Source organism: Pipistrellus hanaki (genome assembly GCF_964339955.1).
Source record: "Pipistrellus hanaki genome assembly, chromosome: 8".
NCBI classification, from domain to species: Eukaryota; Metazoa; Chordata; class Mammalia; order Chiroptera; family Vespertilionidae; genus Pipistrellus; species Pipistrellus hanaki.
The window spans coordinates 37,181,898-37,202,766 of record NC_140510.1 but is presented as its reverse complement, the minus strand read 5'-3'; the positions used below and the strand labels follow the sequence as shown (position 1 = coordinate 37,202,766).

The window sequence follows — 20,869 nt, the reverse complement described above, 5'->3', positions numbered from 1 at the left end:
CCTTCCTTCCTTCCTTTCTTTCTTTCTCTTTCCGCACTGTTTCCTTTGCTTATGAAAGAATTGGGAATTATATGCATAACTTATGTATATGGTTGTTTTTTATTAGGTGAGACCTGCTACTTCTCATTACTTTTGAGGGAGATATGAGGAGCAACTGGGAGTGTGCAGGCTACCTTGAATGGCCACACCTTTGCTAGACGACTCGGTTTCCATAGGGACTTTGAATTTTTTTTTTTCTTTTTTTCATTCTGGCAGCCAGAAGTCCAGTGCCTTTACTTCTCAGTCAAGTTAGGAATTTTCATTATCAGGGCAGATGGCCCTTTCCAGGAAGGTGTCAGAGACCAGATTCAAGGAAGAAACTCTGAAACTCACCGAGGCGACATTTCTCTGTGACACATTGGGAAGGGCCAACTTGACAGTGTCAAGTCTGTCCTCGTGGCCTGTCCAGAGAGGGCGGGCTCTGCCTGGGGGACTTGTGTTAGAGGGCTTCTTCATGCAGGCTCTAGGCGTCACACTAAGGCAAAGGGGACCCAGAGAAGTGGCTCTGGAGCCACCTGAGATGATTTCAGCTGGGAAACAAAGGAAACTACCTCCTTTTGTCCTTTTTTTTTTTTTTCTTTCTTTCTTCAGTTTCTGTGTCGCTTCTGATAATTAACACATAGGATTATACCGTTTCAGTCTTCCGGAAAGGCTTACCAAAACCGATGGCCTTCAATGATTTTCATCCTTTGTTATTGTCATCTTGAAGGTAACTTGTATACGCCAGCTTAGAAACGAAGTACGGAACATTAACTGGCGTATTTGCGCCGAGGGCTTGGGGAGTGGAGACCCGTTTTCGCTGCTAACATTTGAGTGTGTGAACTGGGGGAGACGGGATCTGCAGAGGATTGAGGGAGGGTTGGTTGGTTGCTTCCTTGAAGGAGTGATTGCCCGCACCTTTTCCGGGCGAGTGGACGAGTGGACGAGTGGACGGCGGGAGGATGATAGTTTGGAAGGATGCAAGACGAGAGAGGAGACCTGGGACCAGTTCGCTCCCAGCCCAGGTGTCAGAGTGATCCCCGAAGCGATGCCCTTACAAGGGTCTTCGAGCCGGGGTGCAGGGCTGCCTCCTCGGGTGCTCAGGCGAAAAGATGAAGGGGGGAAAGGAAAAGAAGGGGGGGGGCGAGGAAAGAAGGGGGTGGCTACTCCAAGGAATGTGCGGCATGCGGGGAGCCAGACCCAACCGTTGCACCGGAGCGGGGGCGCCGTCGGCGCCCCGGCCCCGGCCCCGGCCCCCCCCAGCCCGGCCCCAGCCCGGGAGGCAGCGCGGCCCGGCGGGCAGCGGGGAGGGAGGCGCGGGCGGCCTGGGCGCGGCGCGGGGCGGTGCGCGGCCGCCTCTCCGCCCCCGGCCGGCGCGCGGGGCGGTGGTTGAGGCCGCGGGAGGTGGGGACGCGGCGGCGCTGCTCCTCCGCTGCCGCCCGGAGAGTCCCCGGCGGCGCCCCAGCTCCGCGCGCCAACTCCCGTCCATGGCCCGCAGGGCGGCGGCCGCCCGCGCCGTCCGAGCCTCCGCTCCCGCCGCCGCCTCCGCGCCGCACTTCTAGGCGAGTCGGGAGGTGCCGGGCGGAGAAGCCGCGCCGCCGAGCTGCAGCCCCCGCCGGCCGCCGCCGCGCGGCGAGAGGGAGTTCCCGGAGCGGCCGGCCCCCTGGCTGCGCCCTCCCCCGCCCGGCCCCGCCGCCCCGCGCCCGCGCCCGCCGCGATGATCTTCCCCGGCGGCGGCGGCCACCCCGGGGGCAGCAGCCACTGCAGGACGCCCCACCGCAAGCAGGTGAGGCGGCGGGAGGCGCACAAAGGCGGCGGCGCCCGCCGGACCCGGCTCCCCCGCTCGGAGGGACCGGGCTGGGCGGTGACCTTGCTGCCGCCGGAGGAGGCGGCGGGCGGGGACGGCTCGGGCCGGTGACCTTAGCCGGGGAGATGCCCTCGCCCCCCCCGCCGGCCGGGGAGGAGGGCCGCGGGGGAAGGGGAAGGGGAAGGGGCAGGGGCCGAGGAAGAGAGGGGAGGGAGGCGGGAGCCGGGCGCGCCGGGCTGGGGGGCTGCGCCCAGCTCTGCAACAAGTTTGGCTTTTTTTTTTCTCCCCCCCCCCACCCCCCCGGAAACCTTTGTGTGTGTAGGAGAGTACGAGGATAAGCCCTAACGTGGGTTTGCAACAATCCTCACTTGAAACCTCAGAGAAGCTGCCCCGATTCGGAGGAAACCCGGAAGACCCGTGTGTGTGTGTGTGTGTGTGTGTGTGTGTGTGTGTGTGTGTGTGCGCGCGCGCGCGCGCGCGCGCGCCCCCCTCCCTAGTCTATTTAAAAAGGAAACAGGAACTTCTACTGTCACTTTCTCAAGGTTTTCAGTTTTCAGAAGCACAGGGAAATCCTGTGACATCTAGTCGCAGAGAGATACTTGGATAAGCCTGAGTCATACACACGCCTTTTCTTATTTCAATGCAGTTTCATGCATTTTTTAACAGATTGAACTCCAAAGGCACTTTAGTGGTTGGATCAGAATCCCCTCCCTGCTGGGAAAAGGGAGTGGGGCTGGGAGCTTAGAGCTACAGCCTTTTGTGTGTGTTTTGTTTTGTTTTGTTTTTATCTTAGTTTTTTAAAAAGAAGGGTACTGAAACCATGTTGTGATATATCTCACGGAGCCTTTCAGCAGCAGCAATAACAAAACCTACCTCTTAAAGTATGTAAAAAATGTGCAGGTCTGCATAGAAAAGGTTAAACTGATTTAGAGGTCAGCGGCAAGATGCTTGTGGAGGAAACAAAAAAAAAGATGATTGCAGGTATTTTTCTTCCAGAATAAATATCTTGTCTACATCCTTAGCCACTGAGACAAATCAATTAAGTTATTACCCCAATAATGATACAAGCAAACTGCATCCTTCCATGCAGACCAGGGCTCTGTTAAGATCATGACAGATGACACTGATGCCTTTCTTGAAGGTGTTCTCCGGGTTGTTGATCATATTTAGTCCTTTTTATTCTCATGGTCCTTTTTTGGGAGGGGAGAGGGGAGGTTATGTTCCAGCATAAGTATATCTGAAAGTAGGGCTCATGCTGTCAAATAGTGACAGTGTCAAAAAGTATTGTTTTCTGTTTTTAGGTTCTTTTACTTGCTGTTTTTCCCTTAAAAAGCAGTTAACATCCCCTGCTCTGTATGCCCCTGCTGTCCAAGTCAGTGGAACTTTTACCTGGCTTTTACCCTAAAAAGAAAGAAAAAAAAAAGAAAGAAAAAAGATCGGTATTATGACCTAGCTGAAGTTTATGCTAAAATTGTCAAGGTTCAGAAACAGGCACCTCTAAACTTCATGTGGCCTCATTTAAAATAAATGCCCTCGGGTCCAGCACACTCACCTCAACTTCATAAATGAAGCCAATTTACTGTAAATAGTCTTACCCCGAACCCTCCTCCCTCACCCACCTCCCTCTCCTTGAAAAGACGGGCTAATTATGTCAAGGCCTTGTGTGTTCTTTTATTTGTTGTCCAAACCCGGTGGGGTGTTGGCTCTGAAATGGGGAGAAAGCTCAGAGGGTGAGGCGTTTGGCTGTGAGGGGCTGGAGGTTTTGTGTGCGGAGGGGGACAGCCCGCTGGCCTGGAGCACGCTGGCCTGGAGCACGCTGATAAGATGCTCTTCTTTTCACGGGGCTCTCCTTAGACTCGGAGACTAAAAGGGCTGACTGAATCAGAAAAACAAACAGACTTCCTTTTTCTATAGGCAGAGAAAGAAGTGAATGTGTAGGCATTATACAGACACAAGACCCCGGGTACCAGTGGTATTTGACTCAAAGGTTTCTTTTGTTGGTGCGGAGCCATTCACTGGGAAAGCACACTTCCAGCACGGGACCTGGTTACCAGGAGTGACTTTGTGCTCTCTCCCGGCTTAGTCTGAGCGGGAAGGCTAATGAGCGCCTTTTCAAAGGTTTTGTGATGTGCAGCTTGCATCTTTCGATTCATGCTGGTGTGTTCATTTTGGTGAAAGAATAGGTAACTTTGAGGTGTGTAATTCAGTTGCATTTTAATCCAGAAAAAAATACATCGTCAGCTGTCAGAGCTGATTACACATAAGTAACCTGAGGGAAAAGTTGAATGTGAGGAATACTTAAAAATACTTAAAATGTTCTGGTTCAGAATCACACTTGAATCATATATACGTGTGTGTGTGTGTGTGTGTGTGTGTACACACACCCTAGTATATATGTGACAGTAGTCATTAACTATCATTGAGCACTCACTTTCCTGCCTGTTGGTTACCATGTTAAGTACTTTGGGTGGGTTAACCCACTTAATTATCAGTCCTATGAGGCAGGTAATAATAGTATTTCCCTTTTACAGTTTAGAAAACTGAGGCATTGTTAAGTAACTTTCCAGTCTGTGCAGTCCAAAGTACTGAGCCAGGATTGGGACCCTGGCAGTCCAGCTCTGAAAACCACCACCCTGTGTGTAGCTGCCTGCTTTCGGGCACACCTCCATAGAAACCCAGGCAGAGCTCAGACGGGCTGCCCATCGCCCTTCTAAGTCTCCGAAGTCCTGGTGAGGGATTCCTCCCACCTCTTTTCGGGCGAGGGCAGAGGCCGTGAGGTTGGAGGTGAAGGATGATGTCAGTGAATGCTGATATGGTTAGTGGGTTTGTTTGTGATATTTGGAAGCAGCAGTGAAGCCAGAATATGCTGCTACTGAGTGATTGTACAATTTCTTCCTAAAGCTTGGTATTTTCCATGTATAGGAGTCAACCAGTTTCAGGTACAGTAGCGGTGGGCGGTGCTCATCCCCTTCCTGCCCAGGTAGTGTATCCAGGGCATCCAGGAGCACTGCTCTCCGGCCTCATCCAGGATAAACAGGATTTTCCTGCATCACAGGCCCTGGCGCACATTAGAAATACACCTGGTCATCTCAGGTCAACGTGAGAAGCTTTGGAGAGGAGTGATAACCCAGTAAGCAGTATCTAGACAAGGATTGTTGGTTCAGATCTTCGTGGAGAAATGTCCTAATTTTTGTTGACTGTGACTTCCAGGTATATGATATTGCTTAAGCAAATCCAGTCTGATTATATGAAAACAGCACCCCCGCAGCCCAAACAGAACCATTTGCCAGGACTTTCGTAGTTGTGAAACTATTTTCATGTGTTTCCAAAGAAAAAGTGCTTTATGCTGGAAAGCCTTTAAATATAGAAAATGAAATTCCATTAAAATTATTTATTAGTTACGTCTCTCTTCATGTTTCCCTACTTCCATTTTGACACTGCTTTTTTTTTTGACACTGCAGTTGACTCAGTTTATGTCACGCCAGAGGCCCAGTTCACAAATTTGTGCACGGGTGGGGTCCCTCAGCCTAGATGGCAATCGGGGTCGACTGGGGCCGGCTGACTGGGAGGAAGGGACTTCAGAAGGTTGGCCGGCCACAGGAGGTTGGCTTTGGGAGTGCACTGACCACTAGCTCCTGCATTGAGTACCTGCCCCTGGTGGTCAGTGCATGTCATAGTGACCGGTCATTCGGTCATTCAGTCATTGGGTCGCTTAGGCTTTTATTTATTTATAGATAGATAGATAGATAGATAGATAGATAGATAAAGCTATATAGATACACACACACACACACATACACTTTGGTATTTATAATAAATTATGGCACACAGTGTCATAGCCAATGAAATTTATCCAAGGCATGATTATTGCTAAATTGAGACAAATCATGGCATGTCATAAGCCCTTTTTATGCTAAGTAATGTGTTCTGGTGGCTTACCATGGTTTGGGGTAGAGGAGTGAATGTAAGAATTTTCATGGATGTGTATATTTTTCTTGTGTACTTGTTCAATGTTGCTAACTTTTGACAAGTGAAGTTCTTATCTCCCCAGTTTAAGTAGATTTACATAGTTTGCTGCTTTCTGGAAGATTAACTGGGTGTAGCTGCACATGAAGAATTCAAGTGATTCAGTTAAGAGGATGACATACAAAGCTGTTGATTAATCCTCTTCAAGCAGTTTCTGTTCACAGTGATTTATGTGTAGTATATTGGTTTTGTTACAGTTTAAAGATTAAAGTTGGGCATAGAAATATTTAAGTGGACACTCTCTGAGCTAGTCCCAATTTGTTGTTTTTTAAAAGAAGGTAAACATACTCAAACCACAGAGATTGGAGGTTTGTTGGAAATGAGCAGAAAATTAAATTGGTATGCATAACTAAGGTCCTGTTTTTGTATTAGGCTATCTCCATGTGTTTGTGATTCAGTTTATGAGCTCATGTAACTCTGTTTTAAATATGTATCCACAGCCATTTGAATGGTCCTGGATTCTCCAGCGGTGATAATCCAGGTTTTCTGCCAGGCACCCCTTTTGGCATCTGACTGCATTTCACTTCAGGTTTTGATCACAGTTTCTTGGTTTTGTTCTTTCCTTCGTTTTAGAGACTGCTGTCCACTGGGCTCGCCATGTACTGTAGTACTTTTCAGGCCCTTTCTTGGTAGTGGGGGAAGTCTGTCTGGTCCAAGTTTCTGAGACTGTATTTCCAAAACACTTGGCCAATAAATATTTAAAGACACATACGATATCCCCTCGCAATCTCAGTTGTATTTAATCTTAACAACATCCGCATAGAGTAGAGAAGGGTGAGGAATTTCTGAGTCAGTGAATTTAAGTGGCTTGGTTGATGAAAGTGAGGTCTCTGGAGCAAAGGGCTGTGTCTGCTACCGGGAAAAAGAGAAGGAAGCTCAGTCCGGAACAGCTGTGGCCCCACTCACCGCATTTCCCTTGACTTGGCCTCCCAAAAACATGTGGCACACAGAGCATCCCGATTTCAGCTTTGGGAATCGTAGCTCTGTAATGTATTAATGTTTTGTTTGTTTCATAAAGGCCCTTACTTGAGGGTTGTCAGATAACATACAGGAAGCCAATTTCAATTGAATTTCAGATTAACAATGTTTTAGTGTTAATGTCACAAATATCAAATATTATGTGGTGATATATATATATATATATATATATTTTCCAGCAACCCTATGTTTGGGGAACTTACTTTACTTTTTAAAAGTAGTTATAAAAATCATAATTATCGCCCAGCCGGTGTGTCTCAGTGGTTGAGTGTCAAGCTGTGCACTGTATTTATGCACTGGAGGTCAGGGTTTGATTCCCAGTCAGGGCACATGCCTGGATTTCTGGCTCTGTTTTCAATGGGTGGCATGCAGGAGGCAGCTGATCAGTGATTCTCTCTCATCACTGATGTTTCTATCTCTCCCTCTCTCTTCCTCTCTGAAATCAATAAAAAAATTTTAAAAATTTTTTTGGGAAAAAAAAGAAAACCATAATTATCACCCTTTTCATTTCTACTTTTTCCACTTAAAAGTTTGCCCCTTCGCATATTCCTTGCGCCCTGCTAAAAATTTCACATTTTAACTTTGTAAACTATCACTCGATCTAATTGAAAGATCCTGGCTTAAGTTCTGGCTCTGCCACTTGTATGCTCTCACTGGGCCTGGCTAAGCCTCCACTTCTGTTAAGTAAAGATAATAGTGCCCGCTCCACAGGGTTGCTGTTGTTAATCCTTCTGGGGTGTTATTATTATTAATGTCCCCACAGAGCAGGCAGCAGCGGGTGGTCCTGGGAGGCTCTGAGTGTTCCTGGGAGACCTTGACAACTGGAAAGTGGGGCAGCATCCGAAAGGATAAAGACCTGGAACTTGAAAACAAGAGTCTCAACCACATTTGAATCAAAAGGAATATAACAGTGAATCCCACTATATTTTAAAACAGCAGCTCCCGTGTTAATGTCCTAGCAGAGCGTGCCGTCTCCTTGAGGTAAAAAACACACCCTACGTTATTCTTTATCGTATGCCCACCCATGACTGGAGAAGGATAAAAAAAAAGCATTGCTCACCCTTATTGATGAAAAATGCTATCTTTTCATTTGCTCAAAAATTTAATTATTAGTGTATGCACAATGACTTCCTGAATTCTTTTCTTTGTCTTGTTAGTATATTTAGTTTCCAAAGAATGCCCTATTTGCATTACTCAGAAAAATAAACATTCCTTTTGGTCCTTGGATATCTGTAGGTATTTGTTTTAAACTTGCATCTGTAAAGAAATGCTTTGTTTAATACATTCTAAAGACTCTGTAAATTTTTAGTATACCTTGAGGAAGGAAGCAAGCTTTTCCTGGAGTTAGGACAAGGTGAAAAATTAAATGGAACAAACTGAATTCTGCATTAAAATAATGAATCAGTGCAGCTCTCTTATTTAACATTTATTGGATGGCAGCAGTAACGTTTATTGAATGGTGTTATACAGGTTGGTATCCTAACTTTATTCATTTAAACAAACATATGGAGTTTCAGAGCAATTAATGTAAACTAGGGATGGTTATACAGGGTAAAGCAAAAGTTGGTTTATAATTATTTGTATGGAAAATAATATAATGATAATAATTGAGAATAAACTGTGTTTGCAAACTCACACACACAAAAAATCTACTTTTGCCCCACTCTGTATTTGTACTTGTTAATTGTAAATACAGTAATACAGTCTCAAAATGTATTATAAATAGTTCGGAAGAAAACGTGTCAAAATTTTAATGTTTCCCTCTGTTGGTAGGAAGAATCATAAGGGACTTATTTTCATGACTCTTTACATTTTTTCTCAACCTTCTAGCCCCCCTTGCTTCAGACAATGAATGCATAGTACTTTGGTTATCAAGAAAAAGGCAGTGGAAACAAATCTAGAAAATTTTATTTTATTGTCTAAAAATTGTGGTGAAAACCCAAGAGATTCCTGTCATGGAGTACTTCAGCAGCTAGCATGTAGGTAGCCCTTGCTTCTCTTCCTGAGCTCTGAGATGCGGTCTTGTACTCTTAGGAATTTCTGTTCTTATTTTACTGCAAACTCCTAAACCACCGTTTTGGAAATCACCTATTTCGGGTCGTTTCTGTGTTTATGAACTTTTTTCCTATTTCATATGTACTTTAAACAGGCCTGTGCTTTTTTAAAAAAACATTTTTAGAACACCGGCTTATCTATATGCACCAATGAGGGGAAAGTGTAACTATATGTATGAAATTTCATATTCTTGGTTACTTTTTTAGGAAAATTACTATTCTAAAATATTGAGGAATTACCACGATTGTCTCTGATTTCTTTTAATAGATGCATTCAAATGTAGCTGTTTTATAGACAAATCCCCCCATGTTTAATTTCTGTATTAAATTGGGAGGGGGAAATTGAGACTGTTCTATTACCCCTGCCAGAATCTTTTGGATCTATTTCATAATGAAGACTCGTGACTGTCTCTGTCACGTGCTTCCTTTTGAGTTTTAGCTTTGTGAAAGGGCAGTGCCGTGGGAGGGGTGACTTCCTCACAGAAATTATTTTATAATGGAGCAGTGCAGGTTTCTGTAAGACATGCACTGTGCAGATAATGTCAGCACGGTGTGAGCTGCTGTTACTGTGTAACCAGGGGGATTGTCAGCCTGTCAGGGGACTTTTAGGTGTGCCCCAGAGAGGCTGCAAGACTTTGGTGGAAGGAGAGAGGAAGGAGGGAGGGAGAGTTGGGGGTAAGGGGTTGAGTGAAAGGAAGAGAAGGCAAGTTGTGTTGCCTTGCTAGGTCCTTACTGTATCAGTTGATATGCCACCTTAAGAAATCTGTTCAAGTCTCATTGTTTTGATGCTGTGTTGGCCAGGTGCAAATATGTAACCCCATTGTTCTGTAGTACCTCAGGTTCTTACATCCCATTTTTATCTTCACACCTTTCCCATTGCCTAGAATTTCCTTCCAGCTCTGCTCTAAGACAAGACCTCTTGTCTCCCCACTTCAGGGAACTACCCAAAAATCACCCTTTGGGAAGACCAATTATCCATTTTTGGGAGATCCACTATGACCAGCCCAACCCTACCTTAGTCAAATACTCTGGAAACAAGGTTGTCTCAACTTCCTCTGCATTCTTAACTTGATAGGTCAGCTGTATCAGACCAACTCCCAGGGAGTGGATGTGTCCTTTTGTTTAACTGAAAGTGTGACAGAGCCTCGGAAACATTGTGACAAATAATTATTGAATGTGTAGCTAAGGTAAGTGGTTTGCAGGAAGTAACCTGGTGGCGGGGCAGGGATCACACCGCTGCTGGTCAGGGAAACCGGCCCCCAGAAAAGGCAGTTACATTGTGGGCATGAGGAACAACCGAATTTTATAGACCTCTGGAGTCTACAGAAGCCCCTAAAATTGGGTTAAAATGTTGCAGACGTTAGCCCTTTCCTGAGGTTCAGAGAATGTGTCGGTATGCTAGAGAGCCGGGTGCCGCCTGCTGAAAGATTTTGTAACTGTGTGTCGAAGGAGGACTTAGAGGCGAAGCCAAAATTTCCAACTCAGCAGACAGGATCGTGGCTTGCATCATGGAAGGTGACATTTCAGGCAGAAGGAACACCACAGCAGAGATCTGAACGTAGAAAACATGAGCTTTATTAGGGGAAGAGTGAGTAATTCCAGTTCGCTGGGGTGTGTGGTGGCCAGGAGGGGGCGGGGTAGTAGGGTCAAGCTTGCAAAGATGCGTATGAGAGCCTGAGTTTAGAAGGTGTAGCCACTATTGAAATAAAGCTATACAATGGAGCAGTGGTTGTGTAGGGTTTTAGATGGAGTGGATGCTGTTGGCTGGCTGGATGGGGAAGGGAGGGTCTTGGTAAAACAGTCCTCGGTTTCTAGTCTTTACATGATTGGGGAAATGAAAAGTTACTGTAAACCTGCTTGCCTCTGGGCTGTGATGATGAAGAACCCCGCTATTCTCTTACAGGGATTGCCTACATTTTTTTAGGTGGCAACATAAATGGGAAGGGGGTCGTGTTTGCCGAGTGCTAAATTCTTTTGATACTCAGTGTCCATGCATGAGGGGTGCAAAGGGCCTCTCTGTGTCTAAGTCGGTCTTATCCGGCAGAATTGTCCGGCCGCATCTGCTAGCGGTGCCACAGTGTGAACCTCTCTCAGGACTCATTTTGGGTCCAGGGGATAGCTGTAAACATTTCCCGCTGCTCCTTTGGGTTTGCCTTAACGTCATTGTAGAGGCTGTGCCACTTGTGTGCTTAGATTTTCCCTTCCGGCCTGGATGCTCCCATTCTTTTGAGTGGAGCACTTAGGCGGTAAGTCTTTCTCTTGATAATGCCCGCACTTTCTCTTGATAATGCCCGCACGCCATCTATAACTATGTAGTTGTCTGTAACGGCTACAGTGTAACAAGTGTACTGGTTATGATAAATGATCTCCCACTTCCACAGCAGTGTGGAAGATGGCCGGGTGGGCTGGTGGAGGTTAGCATATTCATCCTGCCACCATAAAATAGTTTCTGAGGAAAGGGATGAGCTTGGTTTGGCCATTTTCATTTGGCCACATGCGTCACACCTTACCACACACCCCCTTCCCTTCCATTCCAGGCAGAAACTTCTGCGGAGCAGTTAAAAGTACAAGAAGCTCAGAGCCTCCTCAGGCACAAGAGGGGTGATATGGGGAGTGGAGTGAAGCAGTCCAGGGGGGAACGGGCGTAGAGGAGGTGGGGCAGACCCAGGGAAACACAGCTTCCCAGTGGGAGGGAGGAGGAGGAGCATTTGGCAAAGGAAGGGAAAGAAATGGCAACATATTGGGAGAATCCAGAGAGTGTCACAGAAACACAGGAAGAACCGAGTTCTTAGAGGGTCAGCTCTGGGAAATGTTTCCTTGAGGTAAAGGGGGACAAAGGCCAAGTAATGGGCTATTGGAAATATAGGAGCCCCCATCACCACCCCCGGTTTTAACTGCAGTCCAGAAATGTTAAATGAAAAATTACGGAAATAAATAATGCAATCCGCTCCGAGCAGATGGATGAAATGGCGGGCCCTCTCCCTCCCGCCCTGGATGGGAATCATCCATTTGTCCCATGTAGCCATCCAGTGTCCACTCCCTGCCCTTTCGTCACTTAGTAGCCCTCTCGTTTATGTGATCCATTGTCATAGTATCACAGTGCTCGTGTTCAAATAGCCCTTGTGTTACTGAATCATGGCCCCACAGAGCAGGAGTAGTGATGCTGGCAGTTCCGATATGCCAAAGAGAAGCCATGAAGGGCTTGTTACATATCATCAGAAGATCTACTCCACAATGCCTGTCATTCACCTCACGCCATCTCATCACCTAGCACGTAGATAACTTATCATTGCCCATCATCACAAGAAGGGTGAGTACAGTACAATAAGATGTTTTGAGAGAGACCACATTCACATAACTTATTATCTATCTGTCTGTCTGTCTATCTATCTGTCTATCTATCTATCTATCTATCTATCTATCTATCTATCTATCTATCTATCTATAGGGCTAATATGCAAAGTGCCCTCTCGGGAGTTCTATCGTTCGCTATGACCTGTGCTGACCATGAAGAGGCAGTGTGGAACATGGCAGGCGACCACCAGAGGCAGCGGCGGGGTGCTGAGGAAGTGAGGGAAGGAGTTGGGGAACCTGATTGGCCCTGATCACTGGCCAGGCCTAGGGTCCCTACCCATGAACAAATTTCATGCACTGAGCCTCTAATATTATTATATTTATTCTATTTTATCATTATTTATGGTTAATGTCTTACTGTGCCTACTATACAAATTTAACTTTACCATAGGTGTGTATGTATAAGAGAAACATTACATACAGGGTTTGTACTATTCATAGTTTTGAGCACCCACTGGTGGTCTTGGAACAGTGGTTCTCAACCTTTCTAATACTGTGACCCGTTAATACAGTTCCTCATGTTGTGGTGACCCCCAACCATAAGATTATTTTCATCACTACTTCATAACTGTAATTTTGCTACTGTTATGAATAGTAATGTAAATATCTGTTTTCCGATAGCCTTATGCAACCCTGCTAGCAGTTCTCAACCTGTGGGTCACGACATAAATTACAGTTGTGAAGTAGCAACAAAAATAATTTTATGGTTGGGGGTCACCACAACATGAGCAACTGTATTAAAGGGTCACGGCATTAGAAAGGTTGAGAACCACTGTCTTAGAATGTGTCCCCCGTGTATAAGGGGGCCTAATGTATCCAGTAGGATGTCTTGAAAACTTTTCAAACAGAAGTTTCAGTAGAGTAGTATGTGGGTAGTGGGGCAAGGAAGTGGGTTGGGGATAAGGGTGGTAAAAGCACAGTCCAAAAGCTTTAAGGAATGAATGAGTGAAGAGTGTGTGTCTTTGGAAAAATCAGGAATCTAAAAGGAAAGGTGGTCCTTTCAGATAGCCTTGAGGCAGATTTTAGAATTTTAGTATCTTTCTGTGGTTGGAAATAGAGGAGATAGTTGGAAATAGGTTTTCCTTTTAAGAAAGACGGAGGCAGTGTTGGTCTCCTGGGAAAAGGATTTGAGTTTCCCATGAGGGTGACAGGAAGGAGCAATTGGTTGTGTTGGGTATGTGGAGGAGGAGGAAGAGGGTGAAGCTCAACTACTAAAAGCTTACATTTCGGTGAAGACGCTAGGCCATTCGTAAAGATTTTTAAAAAAGGAAAAGGAAGATGGGATTCTAGGTTTAAAGAGTGTGACAAAAGATTTGGAATAACTGCTCCAGGTAAGTTGGTGAGCATTAATATACTAGCAGAGGAGTAAAGGGGCATCATATAAAGCTATCTGCTGTCCCCTGGGAGTTCATTCGTCTTGAGTCTGCAAGAGATTTGGACCCTTCTCCAGCAATAAAAAGAGGGGGAGAATCTGGGAAATGGGATCATGTAAGGTTTGGCATTGGGAAGATGAAAAGGTGCGAAGAATGAGAGTATTATAAAAGTTAAGGAGACTGGTGAAATCAAGAGAGAGAAGAAACTTTGAGAACTGGTAGGGACATAGGGGAAGTCCCTGGGAGTGAGGGGAGAGTTCAGAGAGGAAATACCCTCATCGAGACAGACGGCAGTGTGGTGAAGGCCGAGGGGCCGGTGGGGGTGTGGGCTAGAAGGAGAAAAGGGGACATCTGTAATACTTCGAAAAATAAAGATTAAAAAAAAATAAAAGATTCTGAAAGCAAAGTAGTTCTAGGATCTTACCTTTTGGTTTGTTGGGAGGGTTAAATGAGATAATGCGTATGTGTCTAGCTGGCATGCCCTAAATGCTTCTGTGGTTAAATTTATTAAGATGTGGCTCTTGTATATTTTATACTTCCCTTATAACTACTATTATATTATTTGTGTAAATAAAATCATATTTCAAACTTCAACCAACCATGAACCACAAACCAAAATAAAATATTATTTTTTTAAAAAACTGAACCACAAGCCCAACTTAAGTTTTAAAATATACCATCAAACTATTTCAAAGCATCTTAACTTGCTTTTAAAGAAAAAAATAAGGTGCATAAGGGTGAGGATCCCAACTTCATCAAATATTAGTTTTGTTACGATGAAAACTTTTTTTTTTTTTTTTTTTTTAATGCTCTTTAGGAAGTAAGTACTATCCATAGTTCCTCACTTAAGTGTAGAAAATTGGATGCCGTTATCATCATCACCACTTTACTTTGGAGCCTTCACTCCCCATTCCAGGTACACCTATTTCTTGCTCTGCCCTTGGTTAGATTTAGCATCGTAGCATCTGAACATCTTTTAAAATTATTTTTCCTTATATAATTTGCAAGCAAGGGGCTACTATTTATTATTTATTGAGCAATCTCTATAGACCAGGCATAGGCCTGGGACTTTATTTTTTTATTTATTTTTATTTTTTAAAGTATTACAAATAGTAGTAGTACATATGGTCTCCTTCTCCCCCCCCCTCCCCCCCATTGACCTTCAGGCCTGGGGACTTTGACACCCATTTTCTCTCTTTGACAACACCTCCCTGAGATATTCCATCTTATCTCTGCTGCACAGATCAGAATAGTGTTAAATTTACCCCAAATCCCAGAGCAGATAGGTACAGAGCCAGGATTTTTACCCAGCCTCTAGGGAGGGCCTCTCTCCCCCCACTGGAACTCATAATCTGCTTTTGAAGAAAAAAGGTAGACATGGGTGTGATGCCAACTTCGCCATTTGTTAGTTCCATTACCGTGAACACATTTCCTCAACATTCTGGGCCATCATTAGTTGCCTCAGTGGCAACAGTAGAGATCATAGTTACTCAATATTACTGACATCAGTAGAGGAACTCATATGCCATGTGTGACAGCACTGAACGCAGTACCTGGCACAGGTGCTCTTTCTGCATCCCTCCTTCCTGGGGGAGTCGCCCAACAAGTCAGTTTACACAAGAGGATCCGGAGGCTGAGTCAGGGAAAGCCGGAGTGATTGTTAGAAGATTGTGATCATTCTATTCATTAGTAGAAAGTACTTGGTGATGAGAGCGATCTTGAAGAGAAACTCAGTGACTATCCTTGGTAAAATGGAAATGATCCTTATATCCACTCTTGACTTTCTAGAGTGAAGGATCAATGAGTTTATGGAAGATAAAGGCTTTGTGACATGTAAACACTGCAGCGACATTATTATGGTTTCTGGAATGGATGGCTTAATGTCTTAGGCGAGCATTTTGCTTCTTTTCAGCATCTGATTTTAAATTCATGAAGTTTATTGTTTAAAGCTGTTTTCCCCAAATTGCGTTCACTAAGATTCCCGGCTTTTATTAAATGTTGAAAATGTTCCAGGAATTAAAATATTCAGTGTTCAAAGAAACTTGGGAAACACTACATACCATGTAGAATTCTTTTAGGGCATAACAGTATAAATTAGCATTAAAAAGTCTCTGAGAAGTGTTCCATAAAGACATTTGTCCCACTTTTTATGTACTTAGTATGTCATTGTTTCCTAGAATTACTTGATTATGGAACCATTTAGACCTAGAATATTTACTAAATGCATTTTATGGAACAGTTTGGGAAACATTTACTTTAAAGGAGCATTTTGCATTTTAGATTGGAAGGGATCTTAGAGACTAGTTCTTCCAACCCTCTTCCTTCAGGAAATTAAACTCTGGAGACACTGAATGAATTATCCAAAATCTCACAGGTTGAACAGCCTAGGTCTTCTGAGTCTTAGAGCTCCACCATTCTACCTTACAAGTCTTGGCTTCCCAGTGTGGCACGCCCTTGCACCAGGGTTTTCAGAATTGTTTTTCCTCTGAGGTTGTTGTTGTTTTTTATCATTCTCTGAACAAGTAGGCCCTTAGGGATGGTATGCTGTGTGGGATGGTATGCTGTGTGTTATTTTCAGACACAACAAACTAGTACCTGCCAACTATCATCATCTCCTTCATTTTTAATTTCTCCTCTCTTAAGGTTAATTTTCCCACCTATTTTATTGCTTCTTAAAGCCTTTATGAAACCAGGATTACTGACTTGGGAAATCAATCTAGGTTAAAATATCGGTGATCTAGAAAAACCCACACCTTCTCATTACTAATGAATGTACCTTTGCCTTCTAAATTGTTGTCTTTTTCATGTCATTGGCTGTGGGTAGATGAATTTGCATATTTTAGCCCCTTCCTGCCTGACTTACTACAGCACGTAAAAATTGCTCTGTGGTTTCTAGGTTAACTTCCTCTGCAGAGCAATGATGGTGAAGACTTGACAACACTTCTGTGATGAATGCCTGTCTGGGACACGCTGCTGTGTGGTCCTGAAAAATCTGAATGACCAGTTTATTGCCCTTTGTGATAATTAAGATTTATTTTAGACACTAATAGTTCATGTGGAGCATTTCTCTTTTTATGTATTTTACGGTTCTTGTTGCTGCATCTGAAGAAAATGGGTGGGTGTCTGTCAGAGACCCTCACTGATTATTTCACAGAAATTTACCCTGAATGAATCCTTTGACATGACATAGTGTTTTAAAGGAAGTGATAGGAAATAATGTCTGTTATATTGTGTGTATCACAAAAGAAGCATACAATAAAATAATAGTGCTGAAAGGGCCTTAGGAGATCAGCTTTTCCATGAATTTATTTTAGGATATTTCAACATCACGTAGCTTATTTGTAACAAGGCCAGGACTAGAGCTCATAGTATATCCTGACTAGAGATTGGACCTTTTCAAACAAGTCCAGCTTCAATTATCATTCAATCAATCAATATTTTAGAGCCCGTTATGGGCCAGGCACTGTGTTAAGCCATTGAAGGGAAGGAATAACAAGTTAATGATCTTATTGTTAACCTTATAGTCTAAACGGGGCAATGGAACAATTATGTAAATAACTATGTAATGTAGAAATTAATCAGTGCTCTAAGAGGTGCTGATATTTAAGAAGTACAAAGTAAGAACATGTCTAACCTGTAGCTATCATGCTCCAATTCACGTGAATTTAGACTCTTTTATTTCCAGGTGTATTTAATTTGATTCCAGAATAGAAACAAGATTTTGAGTTGGCTGATCAATTCTGTCATTGTGTTGGTTGTCACCTTAGAGTTACTGTACCATTTAATTGACTGTATTCAGCTACTTGTTAGGGTGCTAAAGCAGAGTCGAGAAGAAAAGGAAGTATAACTTCCACATTATTGGCATCAATTTATTGCCAATTTTGGTTTCATTCGTTCTTTAAAAGGAATGTGAAAAAAACTAGAGAATATTAAGAGAAATTCAAGCAAAAAGGGTACTATTTCAGTTTCTAAGAGCCCCTTGCTGTTTTCATTGTTCGCTAGTCCAGTGTGTGGAGTTGGATTGGAAAATAGTACCTGCGACATTTGGGATTGCCAACAAAGGAAGCAATCAGTCAAGGTTTACATGGGAATTACTCGTACATTTCATAGACTGGGCTCGGCAAATGTTTTTCTGTGAAGGCTTCTTATGGTAGGCTTTGCAGGCCATAACGTCTCTGTTACAATCCGCTGCCTTTGTAGCTTAAAAGCAGCCATAGGTAACTCATAAATGAATGGACAGGGCTGGTTTCCAAACACTTTTACTTTGAAAAGCAAGTGGCAGATGGGATTTGGCCTGTGGATGGTAGTTTGCAGACCCCGGCTGTGTAGAGTCCTTTGTCTGATGGTTCTTTTACCAAAAGATGCACAGAAAGAATGGAAGAAAATGAAACTCTTAACTGGGTAATAATGGTACTTATTAGCACTACCAACATAGAGTAGACAAAGAATAAAACCAAGTGAATGTAGGCCTGATTTATAGCTTGGATCACAAGGTTTTGGATTAAAGGCTCATTGTTGACAAGCTACTTTGTTTAGTTCTATTTGGGGAAGCATCCTTCATGTATCTATGTAATCATTGGTCATTTTATATATTTTGGTCATTTTTCATATTTTCAATCCCTAAGCCTTGGCCATAATTCTGAAGTGGTGAAACAAAGAGCCATGGTAAAATACCCTGTTTCCCCGAAAATAAGACAGTGTCTTATATTAATTTTTTCTCCCAAAGTTGCGCTAGGTCTTATTTTCAGGGGATGTCTTATCTTTCCATGCGCTAGGTCTTATTTTCAGAGGATGTCTTATTTTTTGGGAAACACGGTAGAAGTAGCATTCCAGGGGTGAAATGTTAATTTTTTTTCTTTAAAAATAAAATTTGTGGCTAAATTTGTTTTACTAATTATCAAAACAACATGGCCCAATTAAACTACTCATGCACCTGTATATTAGTTTGCAAGGACTGCCATAACAAAGTTCCGCAAACTGAGTTAGTGGAAGTTAATTTTTTCACACTACTGGAAGTTGGAAGTCCAAGTTGAAGGGGTTGGCAGGGCCATGCTCCCTCTGAGGGTGGTAGGGAAGAATCTGTTCCAGCCTGTCTCCTAGCTTCATCTTCACCTGACATCCTCCCTGTGTGTGTGTCTCTGTTTGCAGATTTTCCCTTTTTATGAGAATACCAGTCATACTGGGTTAGGGCCCATCCTGATGGTCTCAACTTGATTACCTCTGTAAGAACCTTATCTCCAAATAAGGTCACATTCCTAGGGGTTAGAACTCCACTGTATTTTTTTTTTTTGGGAGGGGGGGAAGTGAGAGGGTGGAGGGAGGAATAATTTAACACATGATGTCATTACCCAGGACCCACAACCACAGTTTCTGGGCTGGGCTGGATTGTGGGCTGCATTTGCACCATGGGGTCTCAGTAGCATCAGCTACGATTTGGTGGGCTGTCGCTCCAGGGTGGTGGCGGGCCCTGTGTCACACTTGGGGGAAGCCAGTGTTGCTTTGTCTGAGCCAGCCCTGCAGTGCCATGTCTCTGTAAATGGCTAGTGCATGTTACGGCAGCTCCTGTGTTGAGCATCTGCCCCCTGGTGGTCAGTGCACATCATATCAGCCAGTTGGATGGTTGGAGGGACACTTTTACTAGTATGCATATATATATATATATATATATATATATATATATATATTCACACACACACACACACACACACACACACACACACTACATTGATTACTATGATCATCAATCAGGTATGGATTTCTGTGTTACAAAATCTTATTTATTTCACTGTGTGTCACCATCCAAAGTCAAATCATCTTCCATCATTCTTTCCTTGCTTCTAGAAGTCTGTATTTTTCCCCCTTCTCTCCTTGAAACATTTTGTTCACCTATCACAAAGGGGCACAATTCGATCTCCTTGTCAAGTTTATGTTCCTCTCTTCTTAAAGTGAAGGTTCAAGGTCTTCCTCTTCCAGGAAGATGATCTGTGTGATCTTCCTTTTCTGCTGTTCTGCTATTACATTAGTGCAGAATTCTGATGTGATGGTTTTCCATCGACCATGTCTCAGTTGGGGTGTGTGTGTGTGTGTGGATGGAGTGGGAAGCAGTAATGCCCTTTTTATTGAGAAGGAGATGAGTTGCATCACTATCCATTAAGGCATCAGGTTACCTCTGGGGACCTGGAATGAGAGCCAGTTCCTGTAGTGATTGGCTGAGTCCTTCAGTACAGGGAAATATTCTTGCCATTTTTGAGTTTGTTTTGAAAGCTATTAGAGAGCTGTAGTTCAGTAGGAATGTGAAGCACTATCAAAGCATCTCGAGTCTTAAACAAAAATTTTAAAATGTTCATATGTTCCATTAGAGGTGGAACTTCAATTCTCAATTTTTTCTTTTTTTAAAAAAATACTGAGGACAATACTCAGGGCACCAGTTTTATTTTTTTAACAGCCAAATTATTTATTATTTGTCTTTACAAAAGGAGGCCTCATTACATATGACTGTTGCTTAATTGCTGAGTTGTGCTTTAACATTTTGGAGAGGGTTGTGTTTCTTATTAACAACTGGACTGTTTAATGCCTTCAAGCACTGGAACCTGTATTTTTTTGCAGCATAGTGCTTATGTAGCATAATGGTTTACATGTTTATTAGGAGAACAATATTTGCTGGTTTTGTTTTCAGGGTTTTTTAAAGTCCTATTTCCTTACTGCATGTAAAACATGGATTTGCTCATGTAGAATTTTTCAGAAATACGTCCAGGGTGTGAATAGTTAAAAGTCATTATTTCAGCAAAAATTTCTGATGACTGTGTGTCAGGGAATGCACTTTTCTGCCCCTAATGCAGACCTTGGGTTTACAAGAGCACCTACTTTCTGAGTTTTGTTTATGTATTTATTTTTGGCTACATGTAGTCACATTAACTAAAGTAGGGATTGAACACGTGTGGAACTGACTCCATGACTGAACTGGAACAGAAAGATCTATCCTGTCCCTGCGTAGAGGGCGGGGGCTCAGTAGAAGTCAAGCAGTTTGTTTTATATTCACCTGTACCCAGTGAAATGTGTGGAGTTGAACCGGCCATTGCACTTTTTTGTGTCGGTTAGTGAGAAGCCATTAAAATCTCTACATCTGGAGAAGGGTTGGTAAAAAGTGTCAGATCAGCCCAACTGGTGTGGCTCAGCCGTTGAGCAAGCTTATGAACCAGGAGGTCATGGTTCAATTCCTGGTCAGGGCTCCCCCCAGTGTGGGGTGTGCAGGAAGCAGC

General features: G+C 43.6%; 1 protein-coding gene across 11 annotated transcripts in view; it reads left to right on the top strand.

The window, feature by feature from the left end:
* The window catches only part of RBMS1 (RNA binding motif single stranded interacting protein 1), a 216,627-nt gene that overhangs the window by 79,645 nt on the left and 116,113 nt on the right, over window positions 1-20,869 (top strand). For 2 of the 11 annotated variants that reach the window (XM_084891553.1, XM_084891551.1), the window contains exon 1: window positions 1,380-1,804. The exons of 6 other annotated variants lie outside the window; for them this stretch is intronic. In XM_084891553.1, coding sequence (XP_084747679.1) covers window positions 1,736-1,804 — 69 coding nt within the window. In that variant the 5' untranslated portion in view covers window positions 1,380-1,735. Of the gene's footprint in view, window positions 1-1,379; window positions 1,805-20,869 lie in introns of those variants that run through there. 3 more of the 11 variants (XM_084891549.1, XM_084891555.1, XM_084891557.1) reach the window with 2 other exon arrangements.